This window comes from Gadus macrocephalus, chromosome 7, assembly GCF_031168955.1.
Source record: "Gadus macrocephalus chromosome 7, ASM3116895v1".
In the NCBI taxonomy this organism is placed as follows: domain Eukaryota; kingdom Metazoa; phylum Chordata; class Actinopteri; order Gadiformes; family Gadidae; genus Gadus; species Gadus macrocephalus.
This window is the reverse complement of record NC_082388.1, coordinates 10297048-10316307: the sequence shown is the minus strand read 5'-3', so window position 1 is coordinate 10316307 and position 19260 is coordinate 10297048. Positions and strand designations below refer to the sequence as shown.

Sequence of the window (19260 nt, the reverse complement as noted above, 5' to 3'; positions counted from 1 at the left end):
CGCTAATCAAAAGACAATAAAGCCCAGTCGCGGGTTTACTTGCTGTCAGTTTACTGTTTTGGCGCTGTTTGTTTGTTAATAATAAGAGGTGATTCATTTAAAATAGCTGTAGGCTTGCCTTGAATTAGTATTGCCAAATCCCCCGAACCTCTTGCCAGCATGCATGTGCTCAAGCGAGGTGAGTAGGCCTACTCTTAATCAACTTAATTATTTACAGGTATTTCTTTAGATTGTATTAATGTAAATATATCACACCAACTAAAGGCGGACTTTATTAGGCAAGTTACATAAATCCCCCCCCCCCCCCCCCCTCTAAATGATCAGAACGGTGCTTTGAGGTTTATAGTGGTGGTACAATAACATTGGTCTTATCAGTTAAATGTCTCACAAGGCCACTTCGTTTTTTAATGGGCTGATGTTAGTTTGCTATAAATATGGGAAATTAAAAGAAAAATTCAATCGCTATAAGCCTAACCAAAACAGACCGCTGTAGGAATACCAAAGCCACTTGCCAAGTCATCATATTTGAGCTTCATTGTCAGCGGTGCCGCCAACGATTTTGCTTTTATAACGTTGTACATGACTACTTTGAAATAAGACTTTTGCTACAATTTTGTTTAGTTTGCTCCAAAACCAAAACCTTCAGATTTTAAACCTGGAGCTTCACTTTAATTCCATGACGCAATTTGGACTATCATGATGCAATACATAGCATGTGTAACCGTAAATTCAATTATTTAAAAATGCCTATATGTAACTACAACTTGTTAACAGTTTTTACAGCTTGCAGCTCTTTTTTATTTTTTTACATTTACCGTTAATCGTACAGATTTCATCATTACAAAAAATAAAGTTGTCGCTACAAACGTTGCATTTCTATTTTCAGATGGACGCCTGGAGCGTGTTATGTTTGACAAAATCACATCTCGCATTCAGAAGCTTTGTTATGGACTTAACTCCGACTTTGTGGATCCTGTAAGTCCGATCCCCCTCTCTCACTCTGAAGGCTTCGTACTCTGCACACTGATCTGCTGTCATTGATCTATACCACGGTCCTAAAGATGCTGTGTTTAACAGACCCAGATTACTATGAAGGTCATCGAGGGGCTGTACAACGGGGTGACGACGGTAGAGCTTGACACCTTTGCGGCAGAGATGGCCGCCAGCCTCACCACCAAGTACCCAGACTACGCCATTCTGGCGGCAAGAATCGCTGTTTCCAACCTACACAAGGAGACCAGGAAGATGTTCAGCGGTGGGTACTCTGTGGGCGGAGCAAGGCTCATAAACCACATACATAGGCTGTGATAGTCTGCAAACATGTCTATTATCATTGCTCTTTAAATGCACAAACGTACGCCAATTTATGCAAACTATTTTTGTACTACTTTTCTATTTCTATTTGTTATTTTTTTATAGACCTGGAAAAGTCAATATAAAGATGAAAACAAACTGTAACTCAGTAACTTTCATCAAGATATAACAATAATATTATTATGATTACAACCGTTTTCCAACTCTAACTTACATTTGTCCTAGCCATACCTTGGATAGAGACAAACGTTTAGAAACACCTTCTGTACATTTTTGGCAAGTCATCTACCTCTAAGCCAATGTCTCACTTGTTCTTTGGTGGTGAATTCAGATGTGATGGAGGACCTGTACAACTACATCAACCCCCTGAACCAGCGCCACTCTCCCATGATCTCCAAGGACACGCTTGATATTGTGCTCGACAACAAAGATGCAAGTGTTGTTGTTGTTTTTACCTCCCAATCTCTTTCCTTCATGCTTTATGATTCTAAACTGCTTCCTCCTTTCTCCCTCTTTCCACAGCGCCTCAACTCAGCCATCATATTTGACCGAGACTTCTCCTACAACTTCTTTGGCTTTAAGGTATGTTTTTATTATGATAGATGAAACCAGCCGGAAACCAACTAGCTTCTCTAGTCATTACGGTAACTAAAGTATGCTCACTTCACTTTCTTGCTTCTAGACACTTGAGCGATCCTATCTTCTGAAGATAAACGGCAAAGGTAAGCAGGGAATTGAACCGTTTTATGTGGCCCCCAGGGAAAACATCTGCTGCTGCGGTCTGTTATTCTTCTGTTTATATCACCCCCCGCTGTGTTTATGTAGTGGCAGAGAGGCCACAGCACATGCTGATGAGAGTGGCAGTGGGTGTCCACAAGAGGGACATCGACTCTGCCATCGAGACTTACAACCTGCTGTCAGAGAAGTGGTTCACCCACGCCTCCCCCACCCTGTTCAACGCTGGCACCAACAGGCCCCAGCTGTCAAGGTACAGGATCCCCTGGCATTTGTTGGGCTTTTGGTTTTTGGCTATTGGAGATATCAAATAGATAGATACACAGATAAAAACTTTAAACAGCCCAGCTGCAGTGGAAAACACAGGATAAGATGCAATACAAAAAAATAATAATGAATGATAATATAAAAATACAAAGTACTAATGTATCAAGGTATAGAGAAAAAGGATGTAAAAGTATACAAGATGATAAAGGTAGCTTCTAGCTTAATGCTAAAAAGATGGAAAGTGGAAATTATAGTGTAGAAAGCAACAAAAAAGCTACGCACTGCAGGAGCTACTGTAACAGGCTGCCATCCTCGATGACGGCACCAACCAACTAAAGGTCAAACATCAATTCATCAATCTTAACCATGCCTACTTTCCCACTGATTTTCTTATAGCTGTTTCTTGCTCGCCATGAAAGCTGACAGCATTGATGGAATCTACGACACGCTGAAGAGCTGCGCCCTGATCTCCAAGTCGGCAGGGGGCATTGGTGTGGCGGTCAGCTGTATCCGGGCCACAGGCAGTTACATCGCCGGGGTCGGTCCACGAAACCAGACCATATGCGGACTATAGTGTACAATGGTCTTCAATACAAATCATTATCTAACTCTTTGCACTGGTGTTTTTGCTCTTCAGACAAATGGCAATTCAAACGGCTTGGTCCCGATGCTTCGCGTGTACAACAACACGGCCCGCTACGTCGACCAGGGAGGCAACCGGGTACACACACAGTCCGGCTATCGGACCCCAAGCCTTAATGTTATGAGGTCGATCCCCGATGTCTGCACGCTACCTGTGGGCATCTTTTGAGGAGCATGCCTAACCCCCCACCTTGCTAACTATTGACTTATTGATTTGAATAAAGTGTTGATCTCCTCTGTAAAGAGCACTCAAATGTTTCATTAACATCTTTGCTTTCTTTTTGTTTGCTCCAGAGGCCTGGAGCCTTTGCCATGTATCTAGAGCCCTGGCATGCAGATGTGTTTGAGTTCCTGGAGCTGAAGAAGAACACCGGTAAGGAGGAGCAGCGGGCCAGAGACCTGTTCTACGGCATGTGGATACCAGATCTCTTCATGGAGCGTGTGGAGAGTAACCAGGTTGGTTCCCCACGTTGTTAGCATTATGCTTGAAGGTTGATAGTCTGTCTTGTCGATCTTTTATTTATTCCTCTAGATGTTTATGGAACCTAGAGTCCAGTGATCTAGTCTAAACTCTATATTGTTCTCCCCATGTCTTAGGACTGGTCCCTGATGTGTCCCGGCGACTGTCCCGGGCTGGACGAGTGTTGGGGAAAGGAGTTTGAGAAGCTCTACACCGGGTAACCAAGCATGATTGGTCTCGCCACCCAAGCATCGACAACGGACAGACCAAAAGTCTAGAATGTCCCCCCCCCCTCTCGAACCAACGGTGCGTTCTCTCCCCAGCTACGAGAAGCAGGGCAAGGCCAAGCGCGTGGTGAAGGCCCAGCAAGTGTGGTACGCCATCATCGAGTCCCAGACGGAGACGGGCACGCCATACATCCTCTACAAGGACGCCTGCAACAGGAAGAGCAACCAGCAGAACCTGGGCACCATCAAGTGCAGCAACCTGTGCACGGAGATCGTGGAGTACACCAGCAAGGACGAGGTGGGTCGCGTAACCCCGGCACAGGCTCCATACTTTACACTTACCGTTTACTACACCTCATCACTTATTACCATGGTTTCAGTTTCTCTCATTATTAGTTACTTTATTTTATTATTATTAGTGTGATCAATGCTGCTACTTATTTTGACATCTTTTTATTTGTACTTGTGATTATTTATTTGAACTTGTATTGTTGATGCTATGTGGCGGTTGAGGAACCAAACCTAGGTACTTTACTCTTTTTGTACAACAAGGGGTAACAAAGTCCTTCTTATTCTGATGTTGCAGGCTATGCATCTGAAATGGTCTGTAATAGGTTCATGTTGATTTTGTAAGCTGGTCACTGATACTAGAATTGATCCGAGGGCTGTCGAGCTGTACTTGACTGCATAACGTTCTGTACGGTTGGTTAAATGTCGCTATGTGTGTGTGTGTGTTCCTCAGATTGCCGTTTGCAACCTGGCCTCTATTGCTCTCAACATGTACGTCACCCCCGAGAGAACGTTTGACTTCAAACGCTTGGCGTACGTCACCAAAGTCATTGTGAAGAACCTCAACAAAATAATAGACATCAACTTCTACCCGGTGGTTGAGGTATGACTATCTTTCCCCTTTTTATACAGAGTCTCGTTTTATGACCGGATGAATGGTGGTCGAGTCCCCGCTAAAATATTTTCCCCCCCCCCTCCCTGCCTTTTTTGAAGGCACTGAACTCCAACAAGCGCCACAGGCCTATCGGCGTCGGCGTCCAGGGCCTGGCCGACGCCTTCATCCTCATGCGGTTCCCCTTCGAAAGCCCCGAGGCCCAGCTGCTCAACGTCCAGATCTTTGAGACCATCTACTACGCTGCCCTGGAGTCCAGCTGTGAGCTGGCCGCTGTGCACGGCAGCTACCAGACCTACCCTGGATCACCCGTCAGCAAGGGAGTGAGTCCAGTTGGTTTGCTATTCCCCAAAGCCTTATTTGCCACCTGATTTTAAAAAGCCATTGTTTGTTTTATTTTATTTTTATGGGCAATAACAACTTTGGTTCCTGTTCCAGCCATCTTCATTGCTAATCAGGTTTAGCAGGTTTTTTTGAATGCACACTAAGATGGCCATTTTGTCGTTGCCTTACAGATCCTTCAGTATGACATGTGGGAGAAAACTCCAACAGACTTGTGGGACTGGAAAGCCCTCAAGGAGAAGATCGCACAGTGAGTTCCTGGAGTTGAAAGGCGCTCGCTGTGTGGCGGCTGTTGTCGCTCTGGCTGTGTGGTTTCTTGAAGCCGCCAACGGTTGACGTAGGGCATTATTTTCTTCAGGCACGGGGTGAGAAACAGTCTGCTGCTGGCTCCCATGCCCACCGCCTCCACCGCCCAGATCCTGGGTAACAACGAGTCCATTGAGCCCTACACCAGCAACGTCTACACACGCAGGGTTCTGTCTGGGGAGTTCCAGGTCGGTAGCCTTCTGGAGCGCCATCTACCACCGTTACGTTTCTCCAGTTCAAGTAGCCATTTTCTAGTCATTTTCGAGAAATTATAACTATCTCTTCAGAAAGAATTGCTAAATTGTATCGAATTGGAAGCTTTCAGAGAAATTGTATTTTATTTTCACTGAATCCTCCATCTTCGTTCCTACCCCCGTCTATGGTCATGAACGATGGGTCCTGAGTCGTGACCAAAATAACGAGATTGCAGGGACAAGTGGCCGAGGTGGGTTTTCTCATCTGGTGAGGACGCCCCCTGGGCGCCTCCTTAGGGAGGGGTTCCAGGCACGACCAGCGGGGCAGGAGACCCCGGGGAAGACCCAGGACTGGGTGGAGAGATTATATCACAAACACTGGCCTGGGAACACATCGGGACCCCCACGTCGGAGCTGATCCATATTGACCGGGAAAAGGGAAGTCTGGGGCGCCCTGATAGAGCTGCTGCCCCCGCGACCGGTCCCCCGGATAAGCGGTTGAAGATGTGATGACGAATCCTCCATGTCGGTTTCTCCACCAGATGGTCAACCCCCACCTGCTGAAGGACCTGACGGAGAGAGCGCTCTGGAACGACGACATGAAGAACCAGCTGATAGCTAACAACGGCTCGGTCCAGGTAATGATATGACCCACAACGCCCCACTTTAGTATCTGGTGTCAGACCCAGGCAGGGGGTTTAGGGTATTGTCTCAACAATATTGGTTTAAATGGGGTTTTTGCATTGGAGGAAAACCTTCCCTGTACCGGTAACCCCCTCCACAGGGCATCGCGGGGATCCCAGAGGACCTGAAGCAGCTGTACAAGACTGTGTGGGAGATCTCCCAGAAGACCGTGCTCAAGATGGCCGCCGACCGCGGAGCCTTCATCGACCAGAGCCAGTCCCTCAACATCCACATCGCGCAGCCCAACTACGGCAAGCTGAGCAGCATGCACTTCTACGGCTGGAAGCTGGTAAGAAAGGGAGGGGAGAATCTCTGCTACATAGCCTTGACTATAGTGATGGAGATGAGTGTAAAAAAGACTTGATTGCTTTCACAGGGTCTGAAGACGGGGATGTACTACCTGAGGACCAAGCCAGCAGCCAACCCAATCCAGTTCACCCTGGACATGGAGAAGCTAAATGAGGCACTGGCTGACACAAGCGTCTCAGAGGAGGGCCAAACCCCGGAGACGCCTGTCAAAGAGGGGTTGAATGTCTAAGGGTTGGGTCCTGACCTCTGAACCCATTCCATCTTCAATCCATCATTCTCCATGAAATACTCTACTTTTATTGCTTTGTTTTTATTTCAATGTTTTATAAATGGTGAAGACTGAAATGTTTTTGTACTCAAAGCTAATGGATCACATTATTTATGCATTTTCTGCTGCTCCAATATAATGTACATTCACAGCAGCTCTTTTTTATGTCAATTGTGGTGGATCACAACTGGTTAATCAACTTCATGTCTGTATCTAAAATGTTTGAAAATTAAAGTATTTTTTACTATAAACAAAATTACGATGAAAAACATGACTGCAGCTAAAGAGTTCATTTTTCTAATGTTCCCTTCATTTGAGGAGAGCTATCGTGTTTAATTAGCGAGGCGAGCATCCCAATAAACCAGTTAAGCTGCCAACTTAAATGTTTACAGTGACTGATATGTAGTTTGCTTCTGGGTCCAAATCATTCATTTGTAAATGCGGAAGCTTTAACAGACCATTATAAAACTAAATCAAAATATCTATAGCTTTCAAGTCCTCAATCTCCCATGACCATATGGGCTTAATATCAAATAACCCCAAAGTAGGAATTCACGGACCACAGACGACTCTTTCATGGACTTTCCCGTATTCCAGTAGAACATGGAACACTCCAAACCAGCAGCATTCCACAGCTGGAACCTAGACAGTTTGTGGGCAGATTGGTGCCAACAATGATACAATATAAACCTGGCAGCATGTTGTTGTTTCCGACTGGAGTGAAGGGGGGGTGGGGCTGATGTAAAGAGCCCTGGGACGGGGAGGGGGGGGGGGGGGGGGGGGGGGGATGCGACACCGCAGGTGACAAACTAACGAGCTAATGTGCTGGCGCTGGGCCTCCTGGGATCGGCATGTGTGAAGCAAGCTGAGACATGCACCTACTGTAGCATAACACACACACGCTGGTAGAAACACACGCGCACGGACTGAACATGGGGTTGAGCAACCATCGAATCAAACTCGAGACAACGTTTATCTTCAATCGTTTTATTTTGAAAAGTAACAATCAAAATCACCTTCTTTGGATGCATTGTATTTGGTCACGCTGTTTGGAATGTTCTATCGTAGTTAAAAGCACTTATTGTTTCGTTATATCAGACACTAATGCCGTCGCCGCCCTCCACTAAGGCCATCATGTGACGTAAGAGTCGTATCACGCTAGCGTCGTCCTGCCACGCCGTCCACAGGCCCGTCTCCCTCCTGGGAACCGAAGCCAGTGTCCTGCGAGCTGCTGCTTCCTGTCGGAGAGGGGGCCACCTTCACCTTCCCGGGTTTCCCAGAGTCCTCCCGCACGACTGTCTCCTTGGATCCGTCCGCCTTCCGTTTCGTCTCCCCCCCCCCCCTTGGGCTGCGCCTGCTCCCCCTTCCCTTCCGTCTCGGTCCTTGCGCCGGTCACCTTAGCCTCCGACGCGTCCACCTTCTCCTCGCTGGGCTTTTCTCCCACCGTACTGCCGCTCTGGTCCGTACCTCGTTCACTCTTTTTCTCCGTCTTCCCATCCTCCTTTTTCGAGACCTCTCTCCATCTTTCCTCCTGGGCCTCCCCCCCCCCCCCCCACTGCCACAGTCGCAGCCGCAGCCTCGCCTGCGGCCTTCTGACCCGCTGACGATCCGCTCGCGTCCTCCGGGGTCACCTCCCCGGTGGTTGTGCTGGCCGTGTTCTCGGCGACGGCCGCCGGCTCCGTCCCGCCGGCCGTCTGCCCTCCCTCGTCCTCCGTCGGGCCCGGAGCGCGACCTTCCTCCATGTTGATGACGACGCAGGCCGCCACCGCCGCCACCGCCCTCTCGAGCCCCTCCCTCTCGGCGCTCTCCTCTGGCGAGGGGGTCCGCGGCGCCGCCTCTGTAGCGCCTCTGTCCCGGGCCCCGCCCTGCCCCTGGTGCGCGGCCTCCTCCTCCAGCCCGTGGTGCACCGTCACAGGGAGGGCTCTCTCCGTCTGGTCCTTGTTGAAGTCTTTAAAGTTGTTCTTGGCCCCCAGGATGTATTTCCCCAGGATGGACGAGCCCTCCTGGGGGGCGCCCCCCTTGCCGCTGAACCCCTCCTTCACCAGCAGCTGCTGCACCGCCTTCATCTCGCTGTGCAGCCGGCCCATCACTTTGCTCAGCGCCGAGATGCGGTTCCCGACGTCTGCGCAAAGAAAGACCAGGCAATCAGAATTTAATTTGAAAGACGTCGGTGAAGGAGTGGGCTCTATGTCTTAATACAACCCGTCTGGATTCGAGGGCAACCACTAAAGGACATCACCTAAGTACTGCCACTTTATCATTTATAATTAATATTGTTTATACCGTCTGTTTTGTTTGCCCTGTTTGTCTTTACTTAAGCATTTACTTTAGCGTCTGTTTTTGTTTTCATTAATACTACTACTTCTAATACTTTATTGTTTAGTATCTTATCCTGTGTTTTCCACTGCTGCTAGGTTGTTGTATCAAAGGAATTACCCCTACGGGGGATTAATAAAGTTGTTCTCTCTCTCTCTCTCTCTCTCTCTCTCTCTCTCTCTCTCTCTCTCTCTCTCTCTCTCTCTCTCTCTCTCTCTCTCTCTCTCTCTCTCTCTCTCTCTCTCTCTCTCTCTCTCTCTCTCTCTCTCTCTCTCTCTCTCTCTCTCTCTCTCTCTCTCTCTCTCTCTAGAATCAAACTGATTTGTGACACAGATGATCCGTTTCATCCCCTCTTTCTTCCAGAGCATTGATCACAGTGAGGCGGGGGAGTGTTGGACAGCAGCAGCCGCGTGTACCTTTCCTCTTGGTCTCCTCAAACTCCCTGCGGGCCGACTCGATGTAGCGCTGCACCAGAGCTCGGATCACCTGCTGTCGGTAGGAGATCTGACTGTCCTCAGAGCCCTTCTCGTTGGACTGCATAGGGGGATACTGCACACCGCACACATTGGATTATAAAAGACGCATATTTACATATTTTTCTTTATAATTCATATTAAAAAAAAAAACGAAAAATATTACGATTTATTTTTGCATTTTTATGCCTTATTCTAATGTGAGATAGACAGGAAGGAATGGGAGGTAGAGGGCGGCAAAGGACTACGGGCAGGAATCGAACCCGGGTCACTGGGGTAAGGACTTGCCTTTAATGGCAAGCGACGCGCTCTACCCAGCGGGCCCTATAAATATTACATTAAGATTTCTAGAGCCATGGTAATGCGATGGAACTCACCATCGGGTCTAAAGGGGGATATTCTTTCTCAGAGCTTAAGTTGCAACAGCAGCAGATCCGCCTGAAGATGGCCCTGTCACAAATCGAATCGTAGCGATGTAATGAATTGTCAATGTCTGTTATTCGTTATATAATAATAATAATGATAATAATACATTTTATTTATAATGCACTTTATATTCAAGACACGGAATATATGATTGAATAAAAATGACATCAGTTGCCGTCCACTGTGACGGACATACCTGATGAGGTAGAAGGTGGCCTTCGGGGAGGGGATGACGTTGAAGGGCACGGGCATGGTGAGCCCCTCCCTGAAGTAGCTGAGGTACAGCTTGGACCGGGCAAACTTCCACTCCACGTCTGCATCGTCCTGCGAAGTAGCGAATATTTGAGTCGGCGGCCGCGTCCGTAAGGTTCGCAGGAAGGGGGGACGAAAAAATAATCTGCTCCTTTGTGGCATGGTCGTTTCGCGGTGGGAATGACTCAGAGAGTGGTAAATGATTATCGTGTGGTTTACTTTACTGTACTGAGACTTGCTTATTTTGACATATTGTACTGAACTGTACATGCTCCTTCTGTACTCCTTCTTTGAACATTCACTTCAATAGACATTCTGGTGAAGATCTGGACTTAAAGGGACAAGCTCGGATGGGTGGGTTGGGTTTGGGTTGGGGGGGAAAGTATTTTTGCGCATTATTTGCACATTACCCATTTTTGGGTCCAAATACTGTGAAATATGAGTAATGTTTTATATGCGATTGTCAAATGTTGAAAAATAAATAAATAAAATTACATTTCTTCATGTCCATTTTGGCATATTGTTAATAAAAATATATTAAACAAAAAAAATAATTCTGTTTATATTGGAAGTGGGCGGAATGGTAAATAAACCACACCTACAGGTTTAAGGTAAACCTTTGGTCTGTCTTGATCTCAAATGGCAAAGAGGCCATGTTTATAGTGTTTAACTTATCTACAAACTCATTTCAAATCGTATATGGTGTGGTCCACTATGTGGAGAAGAAACCATTCATAATTAATGCTAGCTCGAAACATGTCATCAGAAGAAGCATAGAGTAAAATAATTGACATCAAAGGTGAGAAAGTTTTAGTTGTGAAGACATAACCCTAGTGGGCATACCTCTATCTTCTGGAAGGAGTTGGTGATCATAGCGATAAGCATGTTCAGGAGGACGATGACGATGACGAGGGTGAAGATACCGTACAGAACCCTGCCCACCAGCTCGGCCACCACATAGTCCGGCATGTCCACATAGTCCTGGTTGGCCACCCCGAACATGGTCCAGAACAGGAAGCGAAAGGTCTCGTTAAACCTGCCGGAAGCAAACCAAACTTAAATAGCAACCAAACGCCTGAGACTGAAATGCAGGGACCGCACAGCCTCTGGTGACTTTAGTTATCTGTTTCTGGGGAATGTGCACTTGATCATTTGTTGACATTGCAAAGTGAAATAAAATACATATATTCATCCTGAGGCTAATAGATATATAATCGGACAAAAGAGAAAGCAAGATGCATTTACTGAATTGATTACAGTTAAGCAGACTCAGGCAATAAATCACTGGTTCGCCTGTATCATTGACCAGAATCTGGATGTGGTTTTCAAATGTGAAAAATAGTCTTACTTGCCGAGGCGCGGTGAGATGACGTAAGGAACATAGATATTGTTCAGACCGCAGAGGAACGCTGTCCCGATGATCATCAGAATGAACATGAACCTAAAGACAAAAAAATCAAACATTAGATTCTGCTCTATAACCTCCTTCTGTACTAATGCATTGGATCAATTATTAAAGTGACGAATGGCTCTTTACAACTGGAACTCAGCACATCACGAGGAAGAACCCGGGATCGCCCAGGCAACCGTTCCAGTTGGTTTGCTACCTGCCGTCTGCAATTAGCGAGGAGGAACCCGGGGTCGCCCTGGCCACCGTCCTAGTAGGTGTGCGACCTGCTAACCGGCCCTATTGTTGTGTCTATTGTTTGGGTCCCCTGCTGGCACCTCATCATGTCGTCGATCATCTTGCCGATGGAGATCTGCAGCGTCCCCAGGGACTCCTGGGCCGGGAGGATGTAGGCCAGCCGCGTGAAGCTCAGCATGCTGGTCACCGCAAACAGGACCTCCGCGATTAGCTGGGGGTCCTCCTGGTGCCACTGGTCCCGCACTGTCGCTCGCATGCACGCATGCACAGACACACACACACACACACACACACACACACACACACACACACACACACACACACACACACACACACACACACACACACACACACACACACACACACACACACACACACACACACTATTAGTATTACAAACACAAGCTAAAGAAACAGCATCACTATCGTCATCGTTTTTATTATTACAGCAACCAATGTGGTCTGGGTAATAATAACAGCTGCGGCGGGTTCAACCCCCCCCAGAGAATATTTCTCCATTTTTACTTCCAGCTGCCTTCCTGTTATTGTCTTTGAGCAAGACGCCTAACCCCTGACCTCAAGCTGGTTAGGGTTTTCTTAATGTGTTCGTTCTTTAGTTTTTCAGATACATGCCATCGATGATCATGTAGGGATTAGGCTGCTAAATGACTAAATAGCACGAAAAGCAGTTCCTCCAAACCATTATTATTGTCCTTTGGATTTTTGGTGTATTTTCTATGCTTTATTATAAAGTGGGATGTACAGAAAGGTACGGGAGATTGAGGGGAGGACATGCAGCAAAGAGCCACGGTCAGGAGTCGAACCCGGATCGTTGTGATCAGGACTGGGCCTTAAAGGTGCGCGCTCTCCCCGGTGAACCACCAGGGCGGCCCCAACCCCTTTATTCTGAACGCGAGCGGTACCCCGTACCGGTCTGGGTGAAGTACACGCAGTCGGCGCTGCCGCTGAGGTCCATGCAGTGGAAGTGTCCCTTGAGCATGATGAGCACCCTGAGGGCGAAGGAGGCCAGGTACATGCTGAGCACCATCACGTCCAGACAGTTCCACCAGTCCAGGAAGTAGCTGCGCAGCCCCTCGATCCACACCTCTTTGCACTCGTACCAGAAGAACCCTGGAGAACCGACACAAGGACGAGACTTTTAGTAATTTTTTTTGCACTGTCGTATGTAACGACACCGTTTCTTCCTGTGTTAGCAAAATAAAATGTTTTCTACGCAAATAAATTTATATATGAATAAATGGAGAAGGAGAAGAGAGCGAGAGCCAAACAGCGAAACAGAGAGGCTGCTAAGTGGGTTGAAGAGTGCAATAAGGCCTTTGAACAAGTCTAAGCAACAGACATGAGCTGCGGAAGGAAGATGAACAGAGAAGTGGGCCGAAAGTGAGCATAGCGTGAGGATTAGGTGTGATGAACCCCACTGTGCAATAGTGAAACTGAAAAGAGTCGTAAGAGGGACTTGTTCTTCATTGATATGTAAGGTTATATGTAAGGTGATGCAAAATACAAATTGGTGTTCAAATCAAACATTGAAAAATGTTTCTGCTGTATGTAAAAATAAATATTTTTATATTAAATATATTAACTGTATTTGTAAAATGTGTGTCGTATTCAATGTAAAATATTTGTGTTAAAGTCAGCGTTGATTAGTTGCATAGTTTTCCCGTTTTTCCTAAATGTCCGGTTTGTTTGAAGGACGGGAAACCTCGTTCTTTTAATTGAGTGAGAGTGAGTTAGAGTGAGAGTGAGAGTGAGAGTGAGAGTGAGAGTGAGAGTGAGAGAGCACGAGCTAGAGAAAGCCTGAGTGAGTGAGTGATTGAGAGTGAGCGTGAGCGTGAGAGAGTGAGATTGAGCGAGAGAGAGAGAGAGAGCGCAGGTGAGAGAGTTAGCAAGAGAAAGACAGCGAGTCAGAGAGCGGGAGCCGTAGAGATACCGAGACAGAGAGGATGGGGTGAGAGAGGGAGGTCGATCGACACAGAGTGAGGTAGATAGAGAGGCAGGACCCACCTACGACCCACACCATGTGGAAGGAGCTGTGCAGGATGTTCTGCTGGCGGGAAGCGAACACGTCCCGGTACAGCTCCATGGTGATGGACTCCCCCAGCAGCGTGATCAGGAACCACAGGTAGGAGGCCGAGTGCAGCAGGAACTTGATGACCGGGATCTTCAGTGTCTTGCCCAACTGGAGAAACACAGAGACGTCGCGCTGTGTTATGGCTCCGTTCTTCAGTCGGACCGGACGCTCAAGGTCACCGTTCTGACCTTTAACCTTCTTCTTACGCACTGACTGTTGTGTCATGTTTTACCTGTGTATAAGAGTACAGTATAATAATAATAATAATAATACATTTAATTTAGAGGCGCCTTTCAAAACACCCAAGGTCACCTTACAGAGCATATAGTCATCATACAATTTTTTAAAAAAACAAGGCATTGTGGAAAAAGATAAATAAATAAATAAACATAAGCAATAAGAAATAAATAAAACAAAAACAGGACAAAACTAAAAAACAATCAAAACAGTGATCAGTTAGACGTTGTGTGCGAGTTTGAACAGGTGAGTTTTGAGTTGTGACTTGAAGGTTGTAATGGTGTCTGACTGTTTTATGTGTGGGGGGAGGGAGTTCCAGAGCCTGGGTGCTGAACAGCTGAATGACCGGGCACCCATTGAAGTGAGTCGTGATGTGGGGATACATAGTAGTCCAGCAGAGGTTGAGCGGAGGGAGCGGGAGGGAGTGTATTCTTGGAGGAGGTCGCAGAGATAACTGGGGGCTAGGTTGTGGAGAGCTTTGTAGGTGAGGAGTAGGGTTTTGTATTGGATGCGGTAGTGTACTGGGAGCCAGTGAAGTTGAATGAGGACAGGGGTGATGTGGTCAGATGATTTGGTGCGGGTGATGATCCGGGCGGCTGAGTTCTGAATGATCTGCAGTCTGTTGATGAGTTTGGTGGGGAGTCCGCTGAGGAGGGCGTTGCAGTAGTCTATGCGTGATGTGACAAATGAGTGAACTAGGATTTCAGTGCTGGATTGGGTCAGTGATGGGCGGAGTCTGGCAATGTTGCGGAGGTGGAAGAATGCAGTCCGGGTGATGTTGTGAATATGGGGTGCGAATGAGAGGGTGTTGTCCAGGATGACGCCGAGGCTCTTGACTTTGGAGGAGAAGGGTACTGGGAATCCATCGATAATTATGAGTGGAGCTGGGGTGTGTTGTGATTTAGTGAGGGTGGATTTGGATCCGATGAGCAGGGCCTCGGTCTTGTTTCCATTGAGTTTCAGGAAGTTCCTGCTCAACCAGCTCCGGATCTCTTCCAGGCACGTGATGAGGGAAGTGGGGGGGATGGCAGCGGTGGGTTTGGTGGAGATGTAGACCTGTGTGTCGTCAGCGTAGCAGTGAAAATGGACCCCATGGTGACGGAGGAGTGTGCCCAGCGGGAGGAGGTAAGTGGTGAAGAGGAGTGGACCCAAGACTGACCCCTGGGGGACACCCAGTGAGACACCTGAACACCCGGACTTGTGGTTGCTTAGTTGAACAAATTGTTGACGGCCGGTGAGGTAGGATGTAAACCAGGAGAGTGCAGCACCAGTGATCCCAATACCAGCTAGGCGGTCCAGGAGCAGAGGGTGGGAGATGGTGTCGAATGCTGCGCTGAGATCGAGGAGGATGAGAATGGTGAGTAAACCAGAGTCAGCTGCAAGGAGGAGGTCGTTGGTGATTTTGACTAGGGCTGTTTCAGTGCTGTGTTTTGGACGGAAGCCAGATTGGAACGGTTCGTGGAGATTGTTAGTGTCGAGGTGGGACTGTAGTTGTGCGGCAACCACCCTTTCAAGTGTTTTGGAGATGAAAGGGAGATTGGAGATGGGCCGGTAATGGTTAAGGTCAGTTGGGTCAGCACCAGGTTTTTTCAGGATGGGAGTGATGGCAGCCAGCTTGAGAGTGGGGGGTACAGTACCAGTAGTGAGGGAGGAGTTAATTATGTTGGTGATCATGGGGGAGATGGACGGAAGACATGCTTTGACAAGGGAGGTGGGAAGAGGATCGAGCTGACAGGTGGTGGTTTTGGCTTTGCGGATGAGTTCTGAAACGGTCTGTTCTGTTACTAGGGTGAAGTCAGAGAGGGACAGTATGCAAGTATGCACAGTATGTATGCATGTATGTATATAAATGATGGCCCCCATTGCACTCCTGAAGCAAGGAGGGATCCACCAAGCTGTTTCCTCCTCAAGATTTCCTCCTTGCTAATAAAATTAGTTTTTTCTTGCCCTCTGGGGGGGCCATGGTTGGGGGGGGGGTCATAAACACACGACCAGTAAAGGCCTTTGAGACTGTACCGTTGATTAAAGGCTCCAAAAATACAAATGAATTGAATTGACTGATTCACCTCATTGCTGTAATTGAGCACATTCGGTTTTCCAAAGAGTCTCCTTCATGCAAGTCATTAAGGACCATAAAAAAATGAATCCCTACTAGAGTAATGACCACAGAGGAGCCGTACCTTTGACTTTGGGGCGATCCAGTAGATGAGGCAGAGTAAGGGCATGGTGACGAAGATGGTGATGGAGACCAGCAGCTTCCAGGCGGTGCGACTCCCCCGCCAGCCGGCCAGGTTACCACACCAGATGGAAGACAGCACCTGCTGGCAGATGGGGTGGGCCACAAACTACACACACACACACACACACACACACACACACACACACACACACACACACACACACACACACACACACACACACACACACACACACACACACACACACACACACGCGCAACAAAAACACATGCAAACAACCATGAAGGGCAGCGAAATCAAGTGTTTGTCGACCACAAACAGTCTGTCAGAGGATGAACAGAGGACAGCTGTTCAGAAGACAGTGGGGTGAAGATGGGATGGGAGGACAGCCCCTAAACAAACCCCTCCACCTGTTTCTGGTTGTAGTTGACGGCCAGCCGCAGGCGGGAGAGGTTGGGGATCCCCTCCTCGAAGGCCTGCTCGTCCTGGGGGTCCGAGCGGTCCGCCCCGGCGCTGTTGAGGATGGTGGTGACCTCGCTCTGGTTGCGACACATTCCCAGCAGCTCCACCGCAAACTCCTGACACAGCTCCTCCAGCGCCAGGTACTGCGGCTGAGCGGAGAGGCGGCGCGCGCGCGCGCACACACACACACACACACACACACACACACACACACACACACACACACACACACACACACACACACACACACACACACACACACACACACACACACACACACACACACACACACACACACCTGCTAGTTCAATCCCAAGGCTCCTCCTAGCTGAGTGCCGGGTTGTCCCTGAGCACCCACGTTCACCCCGACTGCTCCCGACGCGCTGGCTGTCGCCTCGCAGGGTCGACACCCCCGTCGGTGTGCGAATGCGGGTATGAACGGGGGAATGTTAGGTAATATTGTAAAGCGCTTTGAGCGGCGGCTGGTCGGGAGAGCGCTGTGAATGCAGTCCCTTTACCGTTTACCTTGAACTCGGGCTCCTTCTTGGACAGCTTGCGGAGCTCCTTGCTGAGGCCGAAGGCGGTGAGCATGGCGTCCTCCGAGGTGACGGACAGGTAGGCGCGGCTGGCGATGCCGCGGTACGTGTTGATGCGCGACAGGGAGAACTTGAGCAGGTCGTACTGCCGGCCGTTGCGGCACTCCAGACAGGCGCAGGAGATCTTGTGCGGCCAGGGGATCTCGTGGCCCTTCTGCGTCAGCATGCTGACGATCTCGTACAGGTCCTTCTGGCAGGCCAGGGTCAGCGGCGTCACGCCCGGGGCGAACTGAGAGTTGTCGATGGAGTGGTCGAAGATGGCCTGGGAGAAGGAGTGCACGTCCATCTTGTTGCCCTTCTCCTGGTCCAGGCGGTCCAGCAGCCGCTTGACCACGCGGGGCTGGTTGGTGTCCACGGCGACCAGCAGCGCCTCGTGGATCTGCCGGAAGTCGAACTTGACCCCGTGGATGAGGGCGTCCATCACGCCCTCGTTGCCCAGGCGGATGGACAGGTTGAGGGCCTCGCGCCACAGCCGGTCCTCCGACTCGTCCAGCTGCCGGATGATGCCGTCGCCGGTGTTCAGCAGGCCGCTCACCGTCTCCACCTTCCCCTCCTGGATGGCCGTGATGAGCGCCGGCGGGAACTTCATCTTCTTGTTCACGATCTCCCGCCATTGCTCCGGCTGCAGGCGGAACACACCGGTCACAGGTCCGGGAGTCAGGGGATGGAATATTTATTTTAGTTCCCAGAACAGAAATGTACAATCATTCTGCCTAACTGTATTTATTTAAACGCGTAGCATTCAGGTGGGAAGAGTCTCTGCAATAAGAATGCTTTCGAGGATCAATTATAATATTCTAATCTTGAAAATAGTCTATGCAAATAACAAAAGAAATGTGCCAATTAAAACATGTTCTGTGTGTGTCCCCAGGTTGTGCTGGATAAGCAGACAACACCAAGAGCTATCCAAGGCTTTATGTCAAAAATACGTTTCTGTCTTACCGTGAGGTTTTCCATCACTGATTCAACAAAATAACAATGGTAATCAAATAGCCGACTCTTAAGGAGAAAACAGCATCACAATCCCGGGAGGGAGCAGTCCGACCCTGAGGGTGTGAAGGTCGGCTCTGTCCGAAGGAGCGGAGGTACGACAGCTCACAGCCGAGGTTGGTCGGGTGAAGAGGACCTCAAGCAACGGCGGAGCCCAGGTTCAACTGACTAACGGGGAGCAGGAGACGCCACCTGTTTCTAAAGAGCCAATAACACGGCTCCCGTCCCACGGGGCCCGTCCAATTAAAACAGCAGCCGTTTCAGCGTGCTTCACGCCTGGTCGGTCATGCAACTAGGAAGTGTTGCCGCCTTTCAACAGGATTCATCTCTGCTCCCCCCCCCAGGGAGATGGGGTCATGATACAATTAATGAAGGGAGGCCCCCCGAGAGAAGGGCAGCTGCCCCGTGGTGGATCCAAGGCCGACGACAAGGTGCTACAGCCGCTAACAGATTTAATTTCATTTCACCTTTATTTATACTCGAAAGATCAATGGAGGGATGAACCTCATTTGCAATGATGTCGAGTCAAACAAATGCAATGCAAAAACATCAAATATACAAGAGAAAAACAAAAAAACGATTGGAACATTTACAGAGATTTAGAATTGGCTGGAATTACAATGAAGGTGATACAGCTTAATTAAAGCAGTTACAGGTAGAGTTTGGCAGATTTAAGATAATATGTCTAAATTGGTCAGGGGGTATGAAGGTATTAATTTTAATTTGTTGCTGTAAGTTGTTCCAGGAGTCAGGGGCACTGAAGCTAAAAGCTGTCTTTCCAAGCTCAGACCTGACTTGAGGAACATGAAGCATAAGCATGGCAGTGGAGCGGGTCTGAAAAAGCCCATCTGAAATTTGCAGCATTAGTCAAATAATGAGGAAGCTTCCCAGACAGGGCTTTGTGCCAATTTGCGTCATGCCTTC

General features: G+C 48.5%; 2 protein-coding genes across 2 annotated transcripts; one reads left to right on the top strand and one right to left on the bottom strand.

Moving 5' to 3' along the window:
- The first annotated feature begins 3 nt into the window (after nucleotides 1–3).
- Nucleotides 4–7032, top strand: LOC132461471 (ribonucleoside-diphosphate reductase large subunit-like). Its single transcript, XM_060056573.1, has 19 exons — nucleotides 4–178; nucleotides 887–975; nucleotides 1078–1255; nucleotides 1646–1746; nucleotides 1837–1896; nucleotides 1997–2036; nucleotides 2140–2302; nucleotides 2713–2854; nucleotides 2954–3037; nucleotides 3253–3414; nucleotides 3556–3635; nucleotides 3742–3943; nucleotides 4388–4537; nucleotides 4648–4869; nucleotides 5062–5138; nucleotides 5247–5382; nucleotides 5931–6026; nucleotides 6173–6361; nucleotides 6449–7032. Exons 1-19 carry the CDS (start codon nucleotides 160–162, stop codon nucleotides 6608–6610), a joined length of 2352 nt encoding a protein of 783 aa, XP_059912556.1. The 5' UTR covers nucleotides 4–159; the 3' UTR covers nucleotides 6611–7032.
- Nucleotides 7033–7620: 588 nt separating this feature from the next.
- Nucleotides 7621–18752, bottom strand: LOC132461468 (short transient receptor potential channel 2-like). Its single transcript, XM_060056569.1, has 13 exons — nucleotides 18289–18752; nucleotides 17276–17968; nucleotides 16699–16899; nucleotides 16271–16435; nucleotides 13787–13961; nucleotides 12692–12892; nucleotides 11842–12004; nucleotides 11465–11557; nucleotides 10960–11152; nucleotides 10061–10188; nucleotides 9816–9888; nucleotides 9382–9514; nucleotides 7621–8771 (listed from the first exon to the last, which is right to left on the bottom strand). Exons 1-13 carry the CDS (start codon nucleotides 18301–18303, stop codon nucleotides 8122–8124), a joined length of 2883 nt encoding a protein of 960 aa, XP_059912552.1. The 5' UTR covers nucleotides 18304–18752; the 3' UTR covers nucleotides 7621–8121.
- Between the last annotated feature and the right edge of the window lie 508 nt (nucleotides 18753–19260).